Raw genomic sequence first — 27,469 nt, 5'->3', positions numbered from 1 at the left:
TGATTCTTGCTCACTGCAGATAAACTCTTCAGACCTCCAGCTGACCATGTGATGAGTTCAAGGACCACGCCAGATGGCACAGCAGCCACTCGAGAGAGATGTTTTGAACCCATTCACTCCACACCTGGAAGGATGGTGTCCCCATTCACAGGCCAGCAAGATTCTCCTGTGGATCCCTGTGAAACGACCAGCTGTGCCTTTGAGGACACTGACGGTCTGCCCAGGCTCCTGGACACTGACCACCCTCCTTGCCAATTAGACATGAGGCTCATGAGGCACAAAGCCTCCTGGATCAACCCACCATGTGTGGAGCAGCCGCTACAAGACTTACGCCCCCAGAGACCAACAGTGCAGAACAGTGGGAAACACTTGGTGGTAGACACTCTCTCTCCCGTGGGCCTTTCACTGCTGTCCCACGGGGACTCCCTAGCTGAGACGCCATTGTCTGAGAATATTGCTGATGCCCTCTGCAACACCATTGCTCGTGGCTCTGGGGGCAAGAATGGTGACCTCTCCATGGCTACAGAAGAGCAAGAGGTTCATCCTCAGCACAAATCTCTGCTCAAAAACCCCCAGACTGTGGCCACTTCCCCATCCCCTAAGGAGGACAGTGCCCGTTTTGAGTCTTCCCATTTGACAGCTTCTGCAGATGACGGTAACTCTATCTGGTGACTTCCTTTACTCTTCTCCATCCTGTGTCTGTCTGGGCTGGCTCAAAAGTCTGCCTATTGTCTTTGCTATGAGAAATGAAGTTCATGGCCTTCTACTTTGATTAGGAGTCAATGCATGAGCTCATTTTAATGTTACCACAGCCCATGCCCTGGGATGGTCACCACAGGTGGATCAGATATCATCTCCTCCTTCCACAGAGGGCTAGGTCATCATTTTAGCTCAGCATAGTTAGAGTGCTGGGCCCAGACCTTGGCACAGAGGGCCAGTGGTGAAGCAGGGGGTCACTCCTGGCTGACAGACGTGAAAACACCCAAGGCTTTGTTTGCAGGGTGTGCAGTTCCAGAAGCAGTCTTTGGGCTTATTAGCTTGTCTGCAGGGAAGACCTTAGAAACACTCAACCCACTGTGGGTGGGGAAGGCATTTGCAGACTTGAAAGGAATTTGCTATATAGTAAGTAGTGCTCCTGCAGGTGATGGCCACGTCCCCTCGTTATAGTTCCAGCACAGACAACTGAGAAAAAGCAAATTTGAAGATAGTAGCCACAATCCCCCCCCCCCCCCCCCCCCCCCCCCCCCCCCCCCGCAAAGGCTGTGTAAAACCTATTGGTGCAAAAACAAGGGCTACCCTTGCTGTGAAGTAGCGTATGTGTTCTTAAATAGAAAATCTTTGAGTGAATTAGTCCACACAAAGTAACAGGCAAGACTCAGCTAGTTGGCTTTACTTGATTTTGAAGGATTAATTATATTCTATCCATGCTGTCAGTTTAGAGCCCTGCTTCAAATAGCCTGGAAAGCATTCTGTTGTTGTTTGCTGCAAAATAATTTTAAAAGCTGTCACTTGCCTGTTCTCAGCCTATGTGTGTATTTATTTCTTCCTGTCTTTCAAAGGCAAATTTTGAGACAACCAAATTTGAGCAAAACGCCCTCAGAACAGGCCGCCTCTATTTTCTCTTGTCCACCCAGGTGGTTAGTTCTCAGGATAAAGAGCGGCTTGCAGATTTGGAGGTTGCTAAGTGAGAGATGAGTTTGCTCTTAGATTGCCTCCTGGAGGAAGTCTTTCTCCACATAAACCATCATGGTAACAAGTCATAAGCAGCCCCTGACTGATGATGACCTTTGAGGCTCAAACCCATTTGTCGTAGCCTTGTACAAGAAGTAGTTCTACAACTTAGCATTACTTTTGTATCTTTGTCTTTATCCTAGAAAAACAATGGGACAAAATCAACCCCAAAGCAAAGACAAGGACTGCGGCCCCTTTTGTCCAAAGGCAGGGTTTTCCAGCAATCCTTATCAGTACCTTTAAAAGCCACTCAGTGTTTTCAGGTGTTCTATCTGTTTTGTTTTTGAGATAGGCTCTCTATGGCCCAGGTTGGTCTTAGACTCATGGCAGTCCTCTCATTTCTATTTCCTGAGTGCTGAGATCACAAGTGTGAGCCATCATACCTGACAAGACTCTCTTGAGCTTGGTGAAGAGATTCATTCTGGTGGTGGCGGATCTCTGTGAGTTCGAGGCTAGTCTGGTTTATATAGCAAGTTCCAGTACAGGCCCAAATCTACACAGAGAAACCCTGTCTTGAAAAAAGAAAGAAAGAAAGAAAGAGAGAGAGAGAGAGAGAGAGAGAGAGAGAGAGAGAGAGAGAGAAAGAAAGAAAGAAAGAGAGAAAGAAAGAAAGAAAGAAAGAAAGAAAGAAAGAAAGAAAGAGAGAAAGAAAGAAAGAAAGAAAAAGAAAGAGAGAAAGAAAGAGAAGCTCAGAAGTGACCGGGTTCTCTTCCTTTAGTGTGGAGCAGCAGAAAGGACACTGGCCACTAAGACATGGGCTTTTCTAGGACCCCCCACATCTCTAATGGCAGCTGAGGGAAGCATTTCCTGAGGCTGGAGAAACAACCCTCTGGGCCCAATTGTTTGAACAGGACCTACATGTTTACAAAATATCTTATAGTCTCTATCTCCTTATGTCGTAACAGGTAATAATCCCAACTCAAGGCATGGGAGAATTTGTGATCAAGGCATAACGGGCTGGGCACCGTTCTTCTGGATCTTGCTTTTTCCTGTACACTCAGGTCTGCACCTATGACCTAGGGACAAAGCCTGCCAGCTTCCTGTTTTTGTTTAAAAAAGACAATTCAGCAGTTTAGTCTCTTTCATCAATAGTGGTCTTTTAGTTACAATGGCAGAGATGGTGAATGGCCCTCACATCCTACCCCAAAAATGTTTACCAACCCCAGCCAGGAAGTTTTCGGTTTTCCATGTCCGACTTACTTTGTTCAACGTGAGGCATCAGGATGACACTGCCTGCATGTGTCTGGCATCTGAGAACCCACAGCTGCCAGGACGTTTGCAGAATCTTGTTCTAATTCAGCAGGGCAGGAAACCTCAGCTCCTCTGGCTGCCACGAAATTTCACTTCCTTCCAAGGCTGCAGTTAGCAGTTATGTGATCAGAAGTACTCTCTTAGGTGCCCCTTGCCAGTAAGGAGTGGGTGAGGATGCAAGAATGAGTGATCCAGTGCCGTCGACGTTGGCTTGACTAGAGAACTATCTGTTGTCAGATGACTTTGTGTGTGTAACAGGAAGTTTGGGGCCAATTGCTGTGAGCTGGGGGAAGTAATCCTGTAATTCAGGCCACCTTCCCATCTCTCTGGGTATTTCCCATGACCTATTCATCTTCCCACCATCTCTGCTCCACTGCTCCCTCTTTTCCCGTGGTTTTCGGCAGATACCTCTCAGTGACTCCGTTAGTTTCCTGTAGAAATGATTGACAGTTAGGGCCTTGTCATCAGAAGGCTCTTTCCTCTTCTGTCACCCACATCTTTCCAGAACTGTACCTTTTTTCCCCCCTCTTAACGGTGTTGAAGACTTGTACTCTACAATTGCCTTTGTGTGCTTAGATAATCTTTGAATTTGTTTTCCCCAGTATGTGCACTCATGCGAGTGTGTGTGTGTGTGTGTGTGTGTGTGTGTGTGTGTGTGTTTTCTTTTGTGCTGTGTGTTCACCTGTGTATGTGGAGACCAGAGGTTAATGTCAGGTGGCCTCAATCACTCTCCACACCCCCTTCTTTTGGAGACAGAGTGTCTCACTGAACCTGGAGCTCACTGAGGTGTCTAAACTGGCTGGCTACCAAGCCTAGGGATACTCCTGTCTCCACTTCTCCAGGCCTGAGATTACAAGTGCCTGATGCAAAAGGAGACTGAACTGGGGTCCTCAAGCCTGCATAGCAAGCACTTTATTGACTGAGCCATGTCCCCAGGCCTCCTTTCTCCATTTTTAATGACTCACTGTGTTGACAGGTGCTGCTCGGAGCAGCAGAAGAAACCATTCTTGGAATTTCTTCCCACTAGAGACATTCATGGTGCCCATTGATGTGGAAAAGGTGAGTGTATCTTCTCAACCACTGAGAGTCTGAGTCTTTTGGTTGCATTTCTTGGATATGAGTATGGAAACCTGTCATCCAAAGTTTCTCTGTCCTGCTGTGTCCTGCAGCCATTTCCAAATATCACTCAGAGGCTTATATTAATTTTAAATGTTTAGCTGATAGCCCAGGCTTGTTACTAGCTGGTGCCTACAACTTAAATCAACCTATTTCTATTAATCTTATTGTCGTGTGGCTGTGGCATTATCAGCCTACTGGCATCTTGTTTCTTGGGTGGCTGGCTGGCTTCTCCCAGATTCCACCCATCTTCTCCTGTATCTGTTTGGATTTCCTGCCTGGCTCTATCTTGCCTTGCTATAGGCCAAAGCAGCTTTATTTATTAACCAATGGGAACAACACATTTTTATAGCGTACAGAAAGACATCCCAAATCAGAGGTACAGTCAAAGGGTTCTTTTCAGGATTTGATGGAGAATTTCTTGCAGGTGCTGTGTGCTCAGTTGTCCATGACTAACAAACTATGTCAGATGCTGGGCCCTACCTACTGAGAGTATTCTAGCATAAGACATTCAACTTGGGGGCTGGGGATGGGGTTCAGTAGTAGAGTGCTTACCTAGCATATGCCGTGTTAAGTTCAATCTCCAGTCCTGAAAATGAATTCCATTTGGTGTATCTGTGTCTCTGGATGTGTGTTATGTCATAGTTATGTTAAACCAACAGTTATGTTTATCTGCATTCGTGGCATTTAAGTGGCACTTCTCCACTTTTGAAACCTGATCCATACTCCAAAGGAAAGTTGATTGTGCTCCTATTTGAACTGACTTTTTTTTCCTTGCAGGAAAATGTCCACTTTTATGCTGCAGACATGATAATCTCCACATTGGAGAATATGAAATGCAACCTCCTGAGTCAACAGCAACCAGAAATCTGGAGCACAGAGGAAGCCAGTGGGTCTCGTGGGAATGGTCAGACCAATGCTGAAGTGATCTTGTATACCCCCACCAAGCAGGAGCCAGGGTCCTCCACTTCTTCAGACAGTGGCTATGAAGGCAAGTTGGGCAAGTGCTTGAATGCTGAGTGAAATCCATGCATGCTGTCTGTCCTCTGTCCAGTCCTGAAGGAGGGACATTGTTTAGTCCTTTGAAGACGTGTTCAATTCATGGCCCATTGACCACATGCACTCCAGGTTATCCATGAATGTGACAATTCAAAATCTGAAACTAACTTAGAACATTTTGAGGTGTGTGTGTGTGTGTGTATGTGTGTGTGTGTGTGTGTGTGTGTGTGTGTGTGTGTGTGTGTGTTATTTTCAGTGACTTGGTTTTGAGGGTCTTTAGTGTATACATTGTTGGTGATAATGTCACTTTTCACATGTGGATGATCTCCCCCAAGGCTGCTGTTTTGCCTTGTGATTGATGCTCATGCTCCACCTTTTGGCCAATGATGCATTTCTTGTTTTTTTTTTTCCCCTTGGATTTCATTCTGCCTTTTCCTGGTCGCTGCTATCATCTGTCTCCCTTCATTTTCTAGCACACAGCATTCTCCTAGCTTTCCTTCCACATTTTTTCCCTTGCTTAGTGGTCCTCTTTCATTTAGCAAACAATGAACCTGCCATGTACTCGGTGATGGGGCTCAGTGGTGGCAGGATACTTTTTTAGTTAGGGTTTCTATTGCTGTGAAGAGACACTGTGACCATAGCAACTTTTATAAGGAAAACATTGAATTGGGGTGGCTTACAGTTTCAGAGGTTCAGTTCATTATCATAATGGTAGGGAGCATGGCAGCATGCAGGCAGACATGGTGCTGGCTACATCTCGATCAGAGGGCAACAGAAAATGGACTGTGATACTGTGTGGTATCTTGAGCATAGGAGACCTCAAAGCCCACCCCCACAGTGACACACTTCCTCCAATAAAGCCACACCTACTTCAACAAGGTCACACCTCCTAATAGTGCCACTCTCTGTGAGAATATAGGGGCAATTACATTCAAACTACCACACATTCTTTCCCCAGAGGAGAAGTGTAAAGCTGTGGCCAAGGAAGCAAGAGGGCGAGCACCTTGCAGAGGTGAGAGTCCAGCCCAGTCACTAGTCAAGGGCAGCTGGGAACCCAGGAAGTTCCTTCTGGAGGAAAGGGCACCAAAGTTTATCACTAACTGAGATTGGAGGGCCAGCCTCCAGGTGGCACCAGGGTATGCAAAAAAACAAAACAAAACAAAACAAAAAACCCCAAAACTAAAACAAAACAAAACAAAAACAACAAAAAACAAATGCAGTGAGGGCTCTCTTTTTCTATCTTTTTCTATCTGAGGGGTAAATGAGGAAAACACACACTTTCTAATGGCAGCTTTCTCTTTTACTTCATCTTGATGAAGTAAAATCCTCTCTGCAAATCTCTCTTGATCTCTCTCCTGCCTAGCTACTCATCCTCTCTCCCCAACTCACTCTGCACACCCACACTCACATACTCACTCACTTTTCTTTTTTCTTTTTTTTTTTAAAGATTTATTTATTTATTACGTATACAGTGTTCTGGCTGCACATATCACTGCATGCCAGAAGAGGGCACCAGATCTCATTACAGATGGTTGTGAGCCACCATGTGGTTGCTGGGAATTGAACTCAGGACCTTTGGAAGAGCAAGCAGTGCTCTTAACCTCTGAGCCATCTCTCCAGTCCCCTACTCACTTTTCAACAGCTATTGGAGACTATGGGGGTCCAGCCCCTAATAGTCCCCTCCCAGGGTCCAGGAAGAATCTACAACCAGCTGATAATTAATCTTTGATGAAAAGAAATGAATCTATGTACACAAAACTCCTTAGTCCTTACACTTTATTATTCTGTGTCAGTTTTTTCTCTACACAGTTTCTATTCTGCTCTCATGCCTAGCTCCTTTCTTGCTTGATGTCTCCCTACATTAATCTGCTGTCCTCTAAGTTCTATCTTAATTCTCTCATCTTAGTTCTGCCCCATCTAGGTTCTCATCCATCTTGTTCTTTCCCATCTTAGCTCCTCTCCCATCTCCTTCTCTCTCATCTTGTTCTTCCCCATCTGGCTCTTCCTCATCTTCCATCTCGTTCCTCTAGTACTCTCTTCTTGCCCTTCAATCTAGTTTTTCCCCATCTCAGTTTGTTCCTCTCCAGTTCTTACCCATCTAGTTCCTCCATTCTCTTTTCTCTTTTCTGTCTCCTTATTCTCTCAGTTCTAAGTCTCTCAGGAATCCAGTTATAAACCCAAGCAATAGCAAATCTCTGGCCTAGCAAGGTCACCAGGCTTGAATTCTATGGGGTCATAAAGGCAGGTAAGAATTTTCCTCACGTAGTGACCGTCAGGCCTTCTTTTACAACCCAAAATGGGAGTGGTAAAAGAGGAGGTCAACTGAGTGCTAATGACCAGTTAGTATATCAAGAAGGGGATCTATGTGCTCAGTCTACATTCCTAGAAGTGGTGAGGTAAGAAGTTAGGGGTCTATTAGTAAGGTTGTTTAAGAAAGGAGGGTCTTACCCTAAATTGCACAAGAAATATCCACCTGACCTAGGAGACAGGTGTGGTTTCATATGGCCTTGGATGCTTGATAGGCATTTTAGATAAATACACTGTTAGGAGTTCTTGGAAGCATGCAAGAAAATCATTTTAGGAACCAGCTTTTATATATATATATGAGCTAAAATATCACCAAGACTTCTTAAGCCAAGGCTTGACCTTAGGAGAAGTCCTTGACTTTTCCAAGTAGTAGCTTTTGTGATAGTAGCTGAATTCCATTATGTTTTTCTGCGGCTTGAAGCAAACAGCCAAACTCTGGACAATATTATATGCTACATTTTCAGGGTCTCACCCATTCTCATAACACATGATAAGTCACACAGTTTTTCTCAGACTAGGGAGGTCACATTGACAGGCCAGTGAGTAATACTTGACTGTGCGTGTAGCTCTTTCCCAGACAGAAAGTGACATTAAAATTCAGGACTTAACAATAATAGTTGGCTGAACCCTGAGTCTCATAACATAAACTGAGGCTGGGATTACATGCAGAAAGTCCATTACTGCAGAGGGTTTTTTCTGCCAAAGTTGCTTCAAGTCTGACCTTGATTCAGCAACAAACACCTGGGAATTTGTCTTTGTGTATTCTCTGCAGGGGCAGCTAGTCTGTTTTAAATTTGTTCTGAAGTCTAAAAGTAGCTGTCTTTGTGACTGAGAATACTGTCACTTTCCTATGTCAGTTATGAAAAATATTCCAGTAGTATTTCTAGTCGTCAGAATTGTACAGCTTAAGCAGAAATCATCTTCCTGACCATCCACAGCTGTAAGTGTGCCCAATAGATGGAATACATACATGAGCTAAACATACAAGCAGTGGGAAAACACCCATAGCAGTTCTTAGGGAAGAAATGTAGTGGCACATGAGGTAAATTACAGACAGGAGCAACTGGTCATTTGCAGTCAGTGACCCCACGGTCCTTGCCAGTGGGGCTTCCCATCAGAGAGTTATTCGTCTGGTGTGTCGATCTGTTGAACACTAGTTGTCACCTGCTGTATACTCCCATAGCCTCTGGTAAAGCCATTGCTGCCGGCAGCTCCCAGCAGAAGCTGGCAATGGATATTAGCTTTCACACTTTGTTTCTTCATGCAAGCCCTGTCTTCAGCCCCATCCCCCATATTTACTTTCTGGCAGATTTTTGTCTCCATCACTTGCTTCCTCTAGGTGGCTACCTCTGAGAGACCTGTGTTTTCAGTCCTGAGCTCTCTTTCAAGTGTCTTTCTGTACCTGTCAAACTTGCCCCAGATCCTCTGATTTAACACTCTTCCTGGATGGCTTAAAGACACTTCATTTTTCTCTGTTTCCTGTGCATCGTATCTCCAGCTTCGAGGTGGGCATAGTAAACCTCTAACTTAACACGTCTACACATCTACTAATTCATCACAACCCCCTTCTGGGGTGGGGGAGGCTGTGGCTTGACTCTGCTTTCTGTCTGTAAAGATTCTATTGCCAAATGAGGCCACATCCACACGCTCTAGGTGGACACGACTCAACCCAGCATGATTCTATGTCCTGTACTATGTATTTCATGGCCAGGTTGGCTTTTTTATTTATTTTTTATTTTTATTTTTATTTTGCCTTTGTATTTAGTTTTATTTTAAACTTTGTATTATAATGGGAAAATTTCAAACGTATCTAAAAATGGACAGATTGCATCAGGCTGCTTCACCTCATTATAGTGAATGAGAGATCCTAAATTAACTTCCTGCAGCTTTTAGTCCTTGAAGCTGCAGCTTTATTCCTGTTCACCCCCAAATTTCTGTCAGTTGGGAGCTACGCTGTTCTTTCCCTTTTTCTCTTCTTCTTCCTCTTCTTCCTCTACCTTTCCTCCCTCCTCTTCCTCACAGTCCTCCTCCATTTCTTCTTCTTTCAAAAGTGTCTTACTATATACCAGACTGGCTTAATTGGAATGTGCAATTCTCCAGCTGTTACCTCCCAAGTGCTGATACTGTAGGTGGCTATCCTCACACCCGATGTCATTTTTTTCCTTGCAATACTGTGATTGAGCCCAGGGCCTTGTGCATGCCTGGGGTGGGGGGGCGGGTGTTCTACTCTTATTTTTATTTGTTTGTTTTGGTTTTGTTTTTCAAGATAAGGTTTCTCTGCATATCCCTGGGTGTCATGGAACTCACTCTGTAGACCAGGCTGGCCTTGAACTCAGATAGCCACCTGCCTCTGCCTCCCAAGCGCTGAGATTAAAGGCATGCGCCGCCGTCACCACCACCCTGCAGGTGTCCTACTCTTGAGCTGTTTACTTGTTATGGTATTCATGCATATGTGTTTAAACGTGTGTGTGTGTGTGTGTGTGTGTGTGTGTGTAAGTAGGTTATAGGACAATTTTGAGTGTCAGGAACTGTCCTCTTGGTTTTGGTTTTGGTTTTGTTTTTTCAGAATACCTCTCTCACTTGGCCCGGAACTCTCTGATGAACTCACTGACTCCAGTGAGCTCCCAAGATCCACCTGCTCCCCGCTCCCCCTCAGTATTAGAATGACAAGCTCAAGCTATCACCATCAGCTTTTTCTGTCGGTTCTGGGAGCTGAACTTGGGTCCTTGTGCTTGTACAGGGAATGCTTTGCCAACTGACCCATCTCTCCAGCCTCCACTCTCACTTCCTGATGACCAAGTGCCTCTTGCTTTTTTTTTTCCTTCTTCTTCCTCTTCTTCAGGTTGTGCTGTGCTTCAGGTCAGCCCAGTGGCTGAGACACTTTCTCCCTTTCCTGTGGCGAGAGAGGCCTGCAAGCAAGACTTGGATGAATTGGTTATGTTAGGTGAGATTTAGAACTTCCTTGCTTCCAACTCCCTCACATCCCACACACCTACCAGCAAACAGCACATACAAGGCCATGTCCGGGATGTTTGGGAAGACCTCTCCCAGGATGCAGAGAAGGAGAAGCTGTTTCCTAGTCCCTATCATCTTGATAATTGTTCATCTCACTGGTACGCTCTGAACAAAAAGGCAGATATTCATTACATCTGCTGTGTGGTTTTGATGAAGTTCATATAAAAATCCCATCCCTGGTCGTTAACTGGAGCCTCACACTGTTGTCTGTAGGTAATCAGCCACTGCAGGTTCCCTAAATGCAGGGACCTATGTTTTGTATTCTTATAAAATTAACTGAGTGAGACAGGCTGAATGACCCTGGTACCCTTTCTTTCATTTTCCCACAGAACTTGGGGAATGTAATGACGTCACAGAAGGCAGCAGACGCCCCTGCAACTCTTTAAAGAGGTACATGTCTTCTTGTGCTTACACACATGGACCCTTGGGGGTTTCTTTGAAGCCACCATGTACACTATGCCACTGATACCTGATATTGTGGCCATGTTAGCCACAGGCGGGGTCCATGATGTTTAGAGTTAATTGTCAGGTTAGAAGAATCCAGAACCACCAGAGAGTAGGGCCCCTTATTTGGCCTATGGGGATTATCTTGACTATGTTAATTGATGTGGGAAGGCCCATTTTAATTATGGGTGGGACCATCCTCTGGGCAGGTAACCTGGACCACATAAACGGAGAAAGAGCTGAGCTAGCATGCATGTATTCATTGCTCTCTTCTGATTGCTCGTGTAGTGTGACGAGCCACTTCAAAGTCTCAATGCCTTGACTTCTCTACCATGGTGGACTGTCCCTTGAAGAGTGAGCTAAAGAAGTCCTTTCTGACATTCCTAGGAGATAGAGTCTCACAGCAAACTCCCCAGTCCTGTGGCTCTAATGATTTTCCCGCCCCCTCTTCTGCAAGGTTTCTGGAGCCTTGGGTGCGGGGTGTTTGTAGGTGTCTCCATTGAGATTGGGCTCCACAACTCTGCATTCTGATTGGTTGTGGTTTTCTGTAGCCTCCATCTGTTGCAAAGAGAAGTTTCCCTGATGAGAGGCAAAGACTACACGTCTAAGGACAAATGTTAATAGATTGTTGTTGGGGTTTAGTAAGTAAGTGAGGGGGGGGTGGAAAGGGAAGGGAGAAGTGTTCTAATACCAAAAATTTTAGCCAGGCGGTGGTGCTGCACGTCTTCAATCCCAGCACTCGGGAGCCAGAGGCAGGTGGATCTTTGTGAGTTTGAGGCCAGCCTGGTCTACAGAGCAAGTTCCAAGACAGCCAGGGCCACACAGAGAAACCCTGTCTCAAAAAACAAAAACAAAAACAAAAAGCAAAACAAAACAAAAAGAGATTTAAAATTAGAAAAAGTAAAATAAATCCTTTCTCCCTTAAGTTAGTTTTTCTGCAGCTTACTTATTTGCATTTTTTATGTGCCTGGGTGTTGGGCCCCTTCAGTTACTTTTGTCATTTTTGTCACAGCAACAGGAGAACTAGGATTAGACAGGACGGTCACCTAGAGTTCAGTCAGTCATCTCCATAGTAGCAGCTTCGGTTACTATGAGAAGATACCGGAGACGATGAACTTACAGAGAGAAAAGGTTTACTTGCCTTTGGAAACTCAAAGACATGATAGTGTCATTGACAGTGAGGGCAGTGTGTCTTGGGAATACCATGGCAGGATCAAGGGTAAGAGGGAATGTTCCCACCATCCTTTGTAGTTACTGCCCCCAATGACCTACAGACCCCCTGCTAAGTTCCACCTCCCCAAGCTTCAATCATCTCCCTGGGAGCCAATCTGTTAACATCCGGACCTTTGGAGGACACTGCCCATATTCAAGGCACAGCACCCCCAAATAACTGTGTGTTATAGTGTGTGAAAGGCTATTGGATATGTGTAGTAAGCTTTCTTGTTGGGACTACCAGCCCACAGAGACTTATTAATTATGAAAGCTTGGCCTTAGCTTAAGCTTTTTTTTCCAACTAGCTCTTATAACTTAAATTAACCTACTTTTATTAATCTATGTTCTGCCACATGGCTTGGTTATCTCTACTCTCTACTATGCCCAACCTCTTCAGTGTCTTCCTTTCGTCTCCTGCAAGCATAGATTCATCCCTCTGACTTGCTCTCTCTGCCTCGGAAGTCCCGTCTATCCTCTCCTGCCTAGCTATTGGTCATTCAGCTTTTTATTACACCAATCACAGCAACACATCTTCATACAATGTATAGATATTCTGCAAAGTATATGTCTTCATTTTACCTCACAGGGAGGCCAGACAAGTTTTACATATATATTTGTGCATTTATTTAAAACAAACTTAGGTTTATTTTATTTTGTGAGTGTTTTGCCTGCATGTATGTATGTGTACCATGTGCATGCTGCATGCCCATGGAGGTCACAAGAGGGGATTTGACCCCTTGGAACTGGAGCTATGGATGGTTGTGAGCTACCATGTAGGTGTTGGAACCAAATCCTGGTTCTCTGCAAGAGCAACAAGTGCCCTTAACTGCTGAGCCATCACTCCAGCCCTGTGCACTTATTTGTAACCCTGTTTTAGAGACATGGAAGCTAAGGCTTATAAATGGATGTCACAGTGCTCCCAACCCCTTTGACAGGGTCTCACTATGTAGCTATAGCTGTCTTGGAACTTGCTGGGTAGACTAGACTGGCCTTAAACTCACAGAGATCCCCCTGCCTCTGTCACCCCAGTGCTGAGATTAAAGGATGGGTCAGCCTCACAATGCTATTAAACATCAGAAGAAGGATTTGAACTCTGGTTTTCTGACTTTAAATCCAGTGCTCTTTTCACCCTACCCCAGGTCTCAGTCCCCTTACTAAATGAGAGACTCTGTCTGCTGATCACAGATGAACTGTTATTGCTTTGGATGCCCAGCTAATAACTGACTGTCTCACACAGTTTTCTCAACACACAGTCGAAACCCCAAAGACCCTGACTCTACTCCCTATGCACAGTGGTCCAGCGTTTTGTTTCTTTCATGTTTCAGTGCAACGTGTGAGTCAGACGTCAGTCCTGCTGGGCTGTTAGCCAGAGAGTTGCTTCGAGGGTTCTGGAAGTGCCAGGTGCTGTCAGAAGTCAATTCTCGGCTGCCAGGCTCCCTGACAGCAGCCAGCTCAGGAGTAAGTATGGAAGCCAGCTGATGTAGAATGAAACATTCTTAATTTCTCGCTTGGCCTGCTTGATTCAAATATTTATGTTTCCTTGTAGGGTTCCTAGGTGTCTAGGAGGTCTCAAAATGAACGTGAGCACCCATTAAACCTCAGGGAATATGCCTAACAATTCACACTATGTTGTTATTGTTTTGAGAAAAGGTCTTGCTATGTAGCCCAGGGGAGTCTCTAACTTACAGAATCCTCTTACCCCACCTCCCTTGTGCTAGGATTACAGGCTTGCTAAAATGTTGCGATGCTCCCAAATATCCTGGGGTGGTGTTCTCATTTTCCCTCCTTCTTACTCTTATTTTACAGTGCTGGGCCCAGACCTTAGCAGGGCAGTGGTCAGGGCAGGGCAGTGGTCAGGGCAGGGCAGTGGGCAGGGCAGGGCAGTGGTGAAGCAGGTGCCACTGCTGACTGACAGATGTGAAAGCACACAAGACTCTGCTTGCCGGATATACTGTCCTCAGAGACCATGGAGCGCCCTGGTGATAGTAAATGCTAAAGGAAGGGTTGAAAAACCCCACTCTGGAAGGGCCAGGGTGGGCAGGCGTCTAATTCTACCAGAGGAACTTAGGAAAGCTGACTGGAGAGCTTAGATCCTGAGCCAGGTGTTAGCCAAACGGTGCTGGGGCAGCTAGACCCTGTGGGGAAGTGATCTTAGCAAGGGCCATTGGCACACAAATGGAGGGGTCTGGAGCCCAGATGAGCAGAGACTTAGGTGTGGTGGACAGTGCGAGTGGGGGTGGGGTGGGGGTCCTGGGAACAGGCTCCAATGATGATGGCCAAACAGTGGAGGTTTCAGAAGGCTGATTGGAGGCGTCTGGATTTTCAATGACAACAGGAAAATGTAAGATTTTACAGTAAGCTGTTCAGCTTTGTAAGCTAGGGTTCTGCAGCAAGACCATGGCAAGGCTCTGATTGGCTGCTGCTTTAGTCCCCGGGGGGGCTGCTTCTGTCATGAAGAATCCCAGGTCACAGAGCCTTTCTCACCATGTGGGAAGTCTGGAAACAAATGAGCTAAAAATCCTAAAAGAGGCAGGCTCAGTGGGAAGAGCGCTGCTGTCTTACAATGTGAGTTCCCAGCACCTACACCAGGCTGCTCCCAAGGCAGGGAACTCCAGTTCCAGGGGATCTGACACGATCTTCTGGCCTGCACAGGCACCACACACACATTCATTCAAAAAAAAATGGAGGCGGGGCAGGGGCTCAGCTGGAAAGTAGAGGACATGTGCCAAGATCAGCTAAAACCAGTTCCAATTTCTGGTGGTAAATTTTAATGGAAAACACACTTGAGAGTTCTTTTCAATTAAACTCCTGAAATGTGCTTCCTGAGGTTACCCCTGAACCCTCTCATGTGTCCTGTAGGTTGGGAATGAAGAGAATGCTGGGGAAGACTTTGACTCCAGTGTGGATGCAACACAGGGAATCATGCCCAAGTCTAAGGTCCCAGGGGCTGAAGACTGGGTACCCTCTCGATTTCAAATCATACTTACTGTTCACACGCCAATCAAGTAAGTGTGGGGTGCTGCCTCAAATCTTAGGTTCTACTTGGAACATGTGATGGGTCCTACCTATGAAAGCAGAAGAAGAAAAAAACAGTGTCTTGAGGGACAAAGGAGAATGTGTGTCTGGCTTAGTTTTGGCACTCGATTGTGAGCTTTGCAGGAAGGTACATAAGTATTCACATACGTTAAAAGTGTAACTCTCCCTCCCCAATTATGAACATTACATAGCCCTTGTAGATTAAATAGGCCTAAAGAGGACTTTAAGGGGCTATTTCTGAAACAAAACCCAAATACAATGATTTAAAATGATGAGACCATTCTATTTTCCAGATTAGCTAGTGTGCAATTAAAAGAACAATGAATGCATAAAAGTTTTAAAAGAAGAATTTAATCTTAAGGAGATTGTCTGTAGTTGAGAAATGTAACAGAACATAAGTAAAATCTTTATTCTGTAAAATCACAGACGCCCTGAGACAGCTAAAATTATACAAGAAGGGACTAAACCTATGTAGTGTGTGTGTCTATGTGGCCATACATATGGTGTGTACATAGTAGTTTAATTGTAATTTGTTCTGAGAGTATGGAATGGATTACAGATAAAGGTTACAGGCAACATATTTTAGCCACGTGCAGTTTTTCTGTTCTCTTGGTCTCTCATGCAAACTTCAGGGCTATGGAGCAATGTTCGCTGCTCCATGGAGGTCTCTCATGCACCATATCCTTGCTTACGGTCTTTGCTCTCAGACTCAGTGGATCCCAGGAAGGGTGCTTCGACTGCTGGGGCAGAACTTGCCCTCAAGGCACTGGGACAGGTCACTTTCATTGCACAGGATATCTTTTCTCTCAAATTTCCCAGAATCCTCTGTAAGACATATGGATGGAGATTTAACACATTTTTTTTTAACCTTGGCAATTTTTGTTGACCTTAGACTACAATAAACATTTAAATTTACCACTTTGCCCATAATTCTAGGTCACTGTTGAAACTGGGGCACAGCTGCTCCCAGAACCCTCTCCGCAGGAGCATTTGATAAATGTGTCTTGCCTCATCTCTTACTCCAGTGTGTATTGTATTTACTCACCCGTGACCTTTCCAAGCATGTCGGACTGTGTTGTGTTTCCTTGGCTTTAGTGTACTTTAGTGGCTTCTGTTCACGGGCAGTGGGAAGCCAGTCCCCAAGGACTCTATAATAGGAGAGTTCTTTGTGATACTGACTTCTAATTTGGGGACAACTGAGATTTTTTTTAGGGTCCTAGCTTCATAAAGCCCAGGGGTTTCAATTAGGAGACCATATTAGATAAGTATAGAATTTTCACAAAATGAGAAAAAAAAATGACAAAATTAAGGACCCCAAGCCAAAGAACACACCATGATGTCAACTGCTTTTCTATCAATGAAAAGTGCTGCACTGACCCGCTCTGAAATGTGTAACAGCTGCCATTTTCTGTCCTCAGGAGGGACATCGCAGTCGTGGCCCAGAATTTCTTCTGTGCTGGATGTGGGACTCCAATACAGCCCAGTAAGTATGGGTCCTGCACTGTTTGCTTGTTAACCTGATGGCAGAGTGAAGATCAGCAGAGCTGGACTGTGTATTGTTTTGGTGTGAGCATGTTGTGAAGGACTCCTGGAGGCCATCATGACCTACAAAGCTGCATGACTAGCCAGGAGCTAGGAGGACCAGCATCCTGGCTGCTTCCCCAGTGGGCACTTGGAGAACCCAACCATTCCCGGCAGGCATTTGAACCTGTTGTTTCCTCTCCCTAGAATGCCCTCCCTGTAAACTTCCCTATGACTCTTGGCTCCTTCATATCTTTACCTTCTCCCCACTCCTCTTCTTCCTCTCCCCCTCTTCTTCATCTCCCCCTCCTCTTCCTTTTTTCCCCGAGTCTTCTCTGGTTGCCCTGTGGAATGTGCCCATCTGGCCACAGACAGGTGTGTGTGTGTGTGTGTGTATATGTGTGTGTGTGTGTGTGTGTGTGTGTGTGTGTGTGTGTGTTTCATGCGATCATCCTCCACATTGTTTACTCTCAGCATGGCATCCATCCCTACAACACTCTGTTTTATTTACAGATTATTATTTGTCTCCATCACCAGAAGTAAGTTCCATGAAGGCAGAGACATTGTTGGTTTTGTTCATTCTTCATCTTCAGCCTCTAGGGCTGTGCTTTCATAGACAGTCCTCCAGACACACCCACAGAGTCAACAAATGGCTCCTGGCCAGACTTCTCTGACAGAGGACATGGTGACTCATTTCTGGGCTGGCCAAGATCCTGCAAACTAGTCTTCCCCGTGTGGGATTTTCAGCTGGGCATTGCTTACTCTCCAGCAAGGATGTCTATTTCAAGAGATTACAAGTGAAAGCAGAATCAGGCAGGGCTTCTTCTATCTCACTTCATGTTACTGTACCATAGTCACAGCGATCTTCCTTAAATGACTCAGTTTCCCAGCTAGTCCAGCAAGAAGCAGGTCTGTTAGTTAATCTGTACAGCCTAACGTTATACACAATGTCAAATGCATGAGTCGGAAACTACATAGACGGACTCCCCCAATCCTTGAGTACCTTCCTTAGTTCATTGACATGCTGTCAGTCCAGCAGGGAATCTTGCAGAACCTGCCCTCACAAAATCTGCTTCCCAGATTGGAGGGCAAGATAGGAAATGGGGAAGGCGAGACCGCTGTGGAATTTACAGTGGAGAGACTTGGTCTGAGATGGAGATGGAGGGGGAATGAGAGGTTTCCTAAAGAAGAGATCGTCTCAGGATGTGGGGTGCTCAGCACAGGCAAAGGGACTGTGGCAACCAGAAAGAAGACAGAGGAGAGGAAAACACTGCAGCATAGGTACAGCCCAGGTTTGGCTGATGTCAGCTATAGAAGCGATTTAGCGCTTTTCCTGAAAACTTTGTCCAATTCTACTGTTTTCACTTGGAATTCTGAGCTCATTTAGACTCACAGAAAAGTTTGAGAAACAGTGTGAAGAGCTCCCAAGCCCTCTTCCCCAGCTTCTGTCAATGTCAATCACAGGGCAATCATTACATCTGAGATGTTAATGTTGGCTCAATCCCCTCAGCTTAATTTCAGACTTTACCAGATTTTAGGAGGTTGTTGCTGCCCATAGCCTTTATCTGTTTCAGAGTTCAGTCCAAAAGTCCACATTATGTTTACATTCTTCCTCAGCCCCCTCCAGTCTCACATACAGGCCATTTTACCCTCTATCCCTATCCTGGCTAGTCTTATGTCAACTTGACACTCAAACCTGAGTTATTTGAAAGGAGGGAACCTTAACTGAGAAATATCTCCATAAGTTCTGGCTGTATGGCATTTTCTTAATTAGTTATTGATGGGGGAAGACCCAACCCATTGTGGGTGGTGCCACCCCTGGGCTAATGGTCCTGGCTTCTATAAGAGATCAGGCTGAGCAAGCCATGAGGAGCAAGCCAGTAAGCAGCATCCTTCCATGACCTCTGCATCAGCTCCTGCCTCCAAGTTCTAGCCCTGCTTGAGTTCCTGTCCTGGTTTCCCTCAATGATTGACTGCAATGTGGAAGTGTAAGCCAAATGAACCCTTCCCCCCAACCCAAACTTGCTTTTTGGTCATGGTGTTTCATCACAGCAATAGAAACCCCAACGAAGAGAACCCCTTACTCATATTCTAAAAGTAAGGATTATAAGCAGTTACACAACAAAATAGCAACAGCAATTCCCACTATTCTCTCCTCAGGTCCACTCTCCCTACTGCCTGCAAGGCATCATCATGTATGACTCACTTTCCAATTTGATTTTGCATAGTGCATCTAGTCACTATTTCTCTCTAGTCAGCTTTATTCAAGAACTGCACTGTGTGCCCATGTGGCATCATGAAATCAAAGTTAATTACAATTTAAACTCAGTTTCTTAGTCACACTTGGCCCATGTCATGGCAGCTGTGTTGGACAGCAGTTCATTTCCATGTCTTCAGAAGGTTTTGTTGGACAACCCAATTCTAGAATTATTTTCCATGTCAATGACTCCATGAGACAGAAAATAGTTGTTGGAGGGGGTTTCTGAACTCCAGCTCTGATGACTTGGGGGGGGGGTCATGGATTTGAGAGTTTGGGGCAGAATTATATGATGCCCTGCAGCCCCTCAAACAGGACAATTAAAATGGCTCCAGATACTTGCAAATGTCCCCAGAGGGTAAAAACCACCCTGGCTGAGCGCCACTGGTTTAGGAACCTTCCATTTTTTTCTGTCTTAATGGTCTTAGGAAGAGCGGTGACATCATTCATTCTATACTGATGCTAGCACAGTGGGCATTCAATGAAGCTTGGTGAATGAGTGAATGGACACTGAGCTGCTGGGGGCTTAGATGTTAGGGAAAGGCTAAAGTTAGGGTTACATTAGGAGGAAATCACGGGCTCCTTGTGTCCTGTCTCTTCCCATCATGGCAAGTCTGATCAGGGATGCAGGTTCCCAGGTCAGGTGCTGCGCTGAGTACTCTGCTTCTTATATAGTATAGTATACTACACCTGTCCTTCAGGTGACATGCTGAGTACTACAATTTTTATATAGTATAGTATAGTATATTACACCTGTCCTGAGTACTATCATTTTTTGTTCTTTTGGTTTGTTGGAGATTTAGCATACCTCTCCCCTCAGGATAACCCAGCAAGTGCAGAGACATTGGTCCTTCCCCTTCAGCACCTGAACCCAAGGAGAAGCAGGATATGCTGGCTACACTGGATTTCAACTGAGCTTGCCTGCTCACTGCCTGTGTGTCCTGACTGTGACGCTTGTCTTCACTGTCCTGTGTTTTCCTTAATGAAAGAGGGATCATAAGTTCCTAAGTCATGGAATTACAAGCATAGAATGACATATATTAAGCCATAGCCAGCTTGGGGAACAGGCTAAGTGCCCAGTGAAGACTGATCCCTGCCTATTCTTCGAGGCATTGTTTGGAGAATGGTCATCATTATCTACATTGTGCTAGGGAGTGCAGTCACCCCCTTCCCATCTATTACGTTGTTCTTTCTCACCACGAGTCTAACAGACATACGAACTGGAATTACACCTTGTGTTATCTCATTTACAAAGAGACTCAAGTCAAAGCAGGATTGATAAACGCCAGACTTGGTTCATGTCGGACGCTAATGCTGAGGAACGGCTGCACGGGAGACTTCCGCTGGGTCGTTTTCCTTCTTAGCCCAGGTAGTGAGGGTGCAGCATTGTTACCTTCATCCCTACATCTTTTGTGCATCAAAATATTTTATCAGAGAGATTTCAGAAGCACCACGTGTTTGTTTTAGCAGATTCAAAAGTGCAAGAAACAAATACTTTTCTCCACACTGCAGAGATGCGCATTGTTAGCATTCTGGGGGTCTAGGTATTCTCTCTCTCTCTCTCTCTCTCTCTCTCTCTCTCTCTCTCTCTCTCTCTCTCTCTCTCTCTCTCTCTCCTGTCTCTCTGCCCCCTTCCCGATTTATAAGGAAATCCTTTTGAAGGCTACATCCTCACACTGTGCACACACTGCTTTAGAATGTGCTTTTTGTCTGTGGGCCATCCCTGAACCCTCTGTGCCGCATTTGTTAGCCGAAGAGACTCTGAGCTGCCGCTGGAGTGCCTGTCAGTAGCAGGTGGCATCTGTGTGCTCCGCCAGATTCCCAGACCCTACACGGAATGCTCTCACTGCACTGCAGTTTGAGGCACCCATTTTCCAAGTCCGAGAGGGTTTGTGGGGGGAGGGGATTCTGTTTCTCCAGCATCTATCTCACCACAGCAAACTCACGAATGGCCATAAGTGAAATCCCCACGTCCATGTCACAGCTATGCTGCCTGGCAGCTGAATCTGGCTCTGGCGCCCCCCCCCCCCCCCCCCCCCCCCCCCCCCCCCCCCCCCCCCCCCCCGTGAACAGTGATCTGAGACTGAAGCTTGCGTAGGAATGGGGAGGTGGCCTAGGGCGGATCCCCCGCATCACGAACGTGGTCTCACTCTCCTGCCTTCTACAGAGTTTGTGAAACGGCTCCGGTATTGTGAGTATACGGGGAAGTACTTCTGTGACAGCTGCCACTCATCTGCAGAGTCCTGCATCCCTGCGAGGATCCTGATGATGTGGGACTTCAGGAGGTACCAAGTCAGCAATTTCTCTAAATGGCTACTGGACAGCATATGGTACCAACCTGTCTTCAACCTGCTAGGTGGGCACCATGAGCTCTATGCAAAAGCCAAGGAACTGGACAGAGTGAAGGTGAGCTGATGCCTCCACGGGGGAGGAAACAAGTGTAGGAAGAGAGATGTCCCATGGTAGGAAATGCATGTCACTATTGTTGTTTATTTCTGCTCTTTTGGGGGGCCCTTCCACCCAGCTCCCAAATAAATCACACACACAGAGGCTTATTCTTAATTATGAATGCCCGGCCTTAGTTTGGCTTGTTTCTAGCCAGCTTTTCTTAACTTTAAATTATCCCGTGAACCTTTTGCCACCAGACTTTTCCTTTTCTATTCTTGTATACCTTTCTTTGTTTCCTACTCCATGGCTTGCTGTGTAGCTGGGTAGCTGAGTGCTAGCCCCTGGAGTCTTCCTCCTTCTCTGGCTTCTAGATCTCTCCCTTCTCCCAGATTTCTCCTCCTATTTATCCTCTCTGTCTGCCAGCCCCGCCTGTCCTTTCTCTTGCCCCACTATTGGCTGTTCAGCTCTTTATTAGACCATCAGGTGTTTTAGACAGGCACAGTAACACAGCTTCACAGAGTTAAGCAAATGTGACGTAAACAAAAGCTACACACCTTAAAATAATATTCTACATGTCACTCTAGTTTCAGAGTGTCTCCAGACCCTCCAGAAGGCAGATAGACTGTGGAGTGAATGGTCTCTCACTTATGTGGGCTCTTCCAAGGCTCCACAAAACCTGTGCCTATTCAGGACTTGTGGATCCAAGAATTCAGTTTGAGCCCTTGCTGAAGGGGCCATTTGCTTGAAAGTTGATTTTGCTTGCCAGCATATTATTTCAAATAACTATAAGGTTTGCCATGCACATCGCCAGTGGCCACACATCTCATTCCCTCTGGTTGGCTTCTTGCCTTAGGACATCCAAGAGCAACTGTTTCATATCAAGAAGCTGTTGAAGACTTGCAGGTTTGCTGACAGGTATGATTCCCATGGCCTACTAAATCCTCCGCATGTAGAGGCAGGATGCATGTCACTCTGAGTGAGATCATGGCTTCCAGAAACTACTTCTCAAAGCTTATCCTAGGGATGTTCTTAAAGAGAAGGAAAGAAATTTAGTTAAGATATAAATTTAAAATAAGAAATAACATAGAAACCTACTAGGCATTCAATAATAGGATAGTAGTTAAATTTACATCACAGACACATTATCTAAAGGAAATGGCCAGGAAAGGTTGAAACATGAATTCATGGATAGAGATTTTTGTGTGTGTTTGTGTGCATGCGTGTGCACATGTGTTTGCGTTCATGTGGAGCCCAGAGGCTGATGGTAAGTGTCTTGTCAATAGCTCTCCCCCTTATTTTGTGAGACATAGTCTTTCACTTGGCCTGGAGCTCACTTACCAATTGGCAAGCGCCAGTGAGCTCTGGGGATCCCCCCAATCTCTGCCTCCCCATCACTGGGATTACAGGCATGCACTACAGTGCCCAGTTTTCTGTGTAGGTGCTGGAGATCTGGACTCTGGTCCTCTTCTTGCAAAGCAAGCATTTTAGTGGCTGAGCTATCGTTCCCGGCCCCAAGAGAGCTTTTTAGTAGGAAAAAAGTGTAGGTGACTCAGGGAACTGTTTGTTCTCCTGCAGTGTCCTGAAGGAGTTTGAGCAGGTTCCCGGCCATTTGACCGACGAATGCCATCTGTTCTCCATGGAAGACCTCCTCAGGACCAAGAAAGGACTGTTGGCACCCTTGCTTAAGGACATCCTGAAATCTTCTCTTGCCCATGTGGCCAGCTGTGAGGTAAGGGATCACTTGGGACAGGTTCCCTTCCCAGTGGCAGGATCTGGGGAGGGAGACGTTTCTCACTTGACTCTTAATCACTTTTAACTTTCACAGCCCTGAGCAGGGAGAGCATTGAATCATAGCCCTGCATTAGCTAACCAAAGTCACCCTGCTGGGACGCAAGACGGGACCCTGTAGCTTCTTCCTTTGAATGTCTATTCTCTGTCAGAGCCCATTCTGCCCTGAAGCAGCCATTATGGAATGTGGTTTTCGTTGTTGTTGTTGTTGTTATTCTGATTCTGTTCTTCTAGGGGCTAAAATCCTAGACATTGAAAAGTCGATGCCTCTATGGTTCTGTTTAAATGGTACCCAGTTTCCCCAGCACGAGAAGCAGTGTCACCTGTGACCTTAGGTACCTTCTTTTGCAGCTGTGCCAGGGGAAGGGCTTCATTTGTGAGTTTTGCCAGAGCACAACTGTCATCTTCCCGTTTCAGACCACGACTTGCACAAGATGTTCAGGTACTTTAATTACATTTGTAATGTCAGCTCCACAATCGCTTAACAATGCCAACTTCCACTGAAAGACGCCTCAGTCACTTAAGCACAGTTATCTCTGTAAAGTGCAGTGATGCAGTGTGTCCTTGGGGGTGGACTGGAGGCAGTAGAGTTTGGGGCCCACAGCGAGGCATATTTTGCAGTATAGGGATAAAGAATGCTATTTCTTGGGGTGTTGGATGGAGAGGATGGTCCCAGTTTGACCTGTTGTCGCCACCGGTTTTAACTAGATTACAGTTCCACCCAGCACTGAACGGTTATCTCTGTGTTTAAGCCACAGTGGTGGAGTGGACCTGCTGTTACAGAGACTGTCTTAGTTTGGGTTCCTACTGCTGTGAAGAGACACCATGACCACAACAACTTTTATAAAGGAAAACATTTCATTGGGGCTGGCTTACAGGTTAAGAGGTTTAGTCCATTGTCATCATGGAGGGAAGCATGGCAGCGTGCAGGCAGACATGGTGCTGGAGAAGGAGCTGAGAGTTCTATATCTTGATCCACAGGCAGGAGAAGGAGTCTGTGTGCCATACTAGGCATAGCTTGAGTACAGGAGACCTCAAAGCCCACTGCCACGGTGACACACTTCCTCCAACAAGCCTACAATTATTCTGACAAACCTACACCTCCTAATAGTGCCACTCCCTATGGGCCAAGAATTCAGTCACATGAGTCTAGGAGCCATACCTATTCAAACCAGCACAGAGACCAAATGGCTCTCAAGGCCTAAAACATTTGCTACTGGCTTTTGTGTGACTGTGTGTGTGTGTGTGTGTGTGTGTGTGTGTGTGTGTATGTGCATTCACGTATGTGGGCCAGTGTGTGTGCATGTGTGTGGAGGCCAGAAGTCAACCTTGGGTGTCATTTTTCAGGCACAATCCATCTTTATTTTTGAGAGAGGGCCTACCACTAGCCTAGAACTCCCCAATTATGCTAGGCTGGCCCTTAGTCCCTGCAATCCTCCTGTCTCTGTTCTCTCGACACTGAGTTTCAGGCATGTGCCACCACACCCAACTTTGTATGTGAGCTCTGGGGGATTGAACTCAGGTCCTCACGTTTGTGTGGCAAATACTTGACCTAAGCTACAAACTAGGTCCAATTATTTGTCTCTTTACAGATGGGCTGTTCAGGGAACCCATGCTCTCTAAATTCTGTTGCATGGGAGGGATTTTGGTGGAGAACCCTGCCTTCATCTTTTATGTGAACATGGTCTCTTTTTTTGGGTTCTCTAGTCTTGCAAGATAGGGTCGCCAGAAAAGAGAACTGAACCTGGGATTTCCAGGCCCATGGGGCTGTGAAAGCAGCAGACCTGGACATGGGCAATATTGAATAGTGCTGGGCTACAAGAAGCCCTGGGCCATCTCATGGAGCTCTGGGTAGCAATGGGGGGGGGGGTAGCATTTCAGCATTGTTCCCACTCACAGAGGTGACCGGGTCTTCAAACTCCACAGCAACTCGTCACTCAATACAGGCTGCTGCTAAGAAAAGAGCTTGACTTTGAATGAGGCAGCTCTGTCCCTTTAGAGACATTTCAAGAGAATCAATGTCACCTCGCAAGAGCCATCGGCCACCAAGTTAAGACTTGGGGAGCTGATCTGGAGGTGTGTGGCATCAACCACATCCACCAGGCTTCTGGGCTTCATGGTCAAGAGCAGTTGAGTAACTGGTAGTTCTGAGAGTTTTCGCATGGTTGGGTTTTTTTTTTTTTTCCTGTAAGATGCTATGTTCTGGACCCCCCTTCTTCCCCCCCACCCCCATGGGAGCAAGCATCCATGTGTATGTGAGAAATTAGGAAGCCCGTTTGCTGACGACTGGTCCTCTTTCTTGCAGGGTGCAGGGCTTGCTTTCACAAACAGTGTTTCCAGTCTTCGAGATGCCCCCGCTGTGCCAGGATCACAGCCCGGAGACAACATTTGGAGAGGTTGCCCTCTGCAGGGACATGATGGCCCCCGCCGGAGCTTTCGTTTGTTTGAAGCACTTTATGATGATACCAAATTGTGTCAATTTGTGTCTGCTCCTGGTGACATTGTTTCAGATACTAAGTATTTTTATAGTAAGAAAAAGATGGCTCAATTCCCCCCTCTTGTATATATTTAATGTTCTCAAGGAGTGTGGAAGTTTTGTTACTAGGTGTTAAGTTTGTTGCTAAGATTTTATTTACAAATGTTTGACTTTTTTTTTTTTTGGCTGCTACTGGTTGTCTTTAAAGAATTTTTTTTACATTTAAGTTGTAGCAGGACAGCTGTTTTTAGCTAAACGTAGTACCTATTTTTTTAGGAACTGTAACTGACAAGGTGAAGCACTGGTTCCTCTTCCTTCAAAGTTGCTTGTGGAATGGATTGGCGCAGTAAGGGAAGAAAGTGTAATGAGAATTCTGTTTGGCCAAACTTTTCTTCCTTCAAGAAAAAGACTCCTTTGGAATGTTATTTCGTGATTGTGTCAGTCTCCTGATTTATTTATTCCACGGTTTGCGTGGAATGCATGCCCACTCTGCCCTCCTGTTCATTTTTAGATGACTGTTTCTGCCACCCACCAAGGTCCTGGTGAGAGGTCATTTGGAGAAGTTGCCTCTAGGTGGCACTGTTTCAGGCGCGTACATTCAGCCTGTCTCTGTTCCTGCTAGTCTTCAAAGTCCATGCTACACCTAGGGAGCCAAAAGGGCATAACTCCATTCTAGCCCTTCATGGTCAAACTTCATGGGTGTAAAAAGAACAGGACACAGAGAATCTGAAAGCTGAACATGGTGGCATGCACCTGTAATCCCAGCATTTAGGGAGTAGAGGCAAAGATTAGGACTTGCTATGCTAACAAAAAAATCAGAGGCCAGCCTAGGTCACATGCACCTGTACTTTTTTTTTTTTTAATCTGAAAGAGAATGAAACAAGTAAGTTTGGATAAAATGTTCTTTTTTATTTGTTTGGTTTTTGTTTTGTGAGACAGGGTCTTCCAACGAAGCCCTGGCTGACTTTGAACTTGCCTCCCATCCTCTAGGTCCTGAGGGCTGGGACTAGAGGTATATGCCACTACACCTAGCAAAAAAAGCATTCTTAGCACACAGACTGTTCTCAGTCACAACCTTAAAATCGTGACATCCATTAAGATGCATGGGAGTGACTTTTCTCCACCTGTGAAAAAAATGCCTGCAGAGCCAATGGAAGGGAGGAAACCATCGTTCCTAGTGGTTTCAGTCTGTTAGGGCAGGGAAGGGACAGCAGACGTCACAGAGGAACACATGGCACAGACTCCTTCACACGAAACAGGCAGGAAGCAGAGAGCTAGCCTAGAGCCAAGGCAAGGGTAGACCTCCAGAGGCCCACCCCAGTGACATACCTTTGCCAGCCACACTGTCTCCAAAGATCCCAAAACTCCAAAGTAAGGACCAAGTGTTCAAACACTTGAACCTGGGGTGAGGGTGGGGGCACTTGGCATGTACACACTAATGACCAAGTTCCGTGGATCAAGAAACCAGTGAAATTCTTTTCCTAATAATTCTCAGAGTTACACACTTTCCTGGGACTGGTGAGCCCGGTTTCCCCTTCTCTCTCCTGCATACCTTCTTCTACTTGAGGAGACTTAATGCCAGGTCCCTTCCTAGAATATCTTCAGGCTGGTTATCAATAGTACTTGGGTATCATATTGCCTAGCACTCATGTGCTCCACGCTGAGCTTCTCAAACAGCCAAGGCAGGCAGCAAAGTGCCACAGGTGTCCCCAGCTCCACCCACCAGTGTCCCCCACCATCTGTGTCAGGGGTAGGGAAAGGAGATTGACTTTCAGTGAGATGATACTGAGCAGGCTGAAACACAGAGTGTCCCCCTATGTCTGGACATTCTGCCAGCTGTTTTCTCTTTTGTGGTTCTGGGAGGGCTCTGCTCACACTTGTATTTAAGCAAGGTCCCCTTTAAGTAGAAATATGGGTACACAGGAGAG

General features: G+C 45.9%; 1 protein-coding gene across 3 annotated transcripts in view; it reads left to right on the top strand.

Moving 5' to 3' along the window:
- The window catches only part of Rubcnl (rubicon like autophagy enhancer), a 36,792-nt gene extending 10,826 nt beyond the window's left edge, over positions 1-25,966 (top strand). For all 3 annotated transcript variants that reach the window (XM_052732745.1, XM_052732748.1, XM_052732746.1), the window contains 13 exons: positions 20-655; positions 3,959-4,041; positions 4,879-5,089; positions 10,247-10,348; positions 10,749-10,809; positions 13,401-13,533; positions 14,935-15,080; positions 16,530-16,594; positions 21,057-21,295; positions 22,131-22,192; positions 22,853-23,006; positions 23,417-23,507; positions 25,371-25,966. In XM_052732745.1, the coding sequence (XP_052588705.1) occupies positions 20-655; positions 3,959-4,041; positions 4,879-5,089; positions 10,247-10,348; positions 10,749-10,809; positions 13,401-13,533; positions 14,935-15,080; positions 16,530-16,594; positions 21,057-21,295; positions 22,131-22,192; positions 22,853-23,006; positions 23,417-23,507; positions 25,371-25,483 (2,096 nt within the window). In that variant the 3' untranslated portion in view covers positions 25,484-25,966. The remainder of the gene's footprint in view (positions 1-19; positions 656-3,958; positions 4,042-4,878; positions 5,090-10,246; positions 10,349-10,748; positions 10,810-13,400; positions 13,534-14,934; positions 15,081-16,529; positions 16,595-21,056; positions 21,296-22,130; positions 22,193-22,852; positions 23,007-23,416; positions 23,508-25,370) is intronic.
- Positions 25,967-27,469: the final 1,503 nt, after the last annotated feature.

Source organism: Peromyscus californicus, unplaced genomic scaffold (genome assembly GCF_007827085.1).
Source record: "Peromyscus californicus insignis strain IS unplaced genomic scaffold, ASM782708v3 Scaffold_12__1_contigs__length_115047231, whole genome shotgun sequence".
NCBI lineage: Eukaryota > Metazoa > Chordata > Mammalia > Rodentia > Cricetidae > Peromyscus > Peromyscus californicus.
The sequence above is the reverse complement of the archived record's forward strand: the minus strand, read 5'-3'. Positions and strand labels throughout refer to the sequence as shown.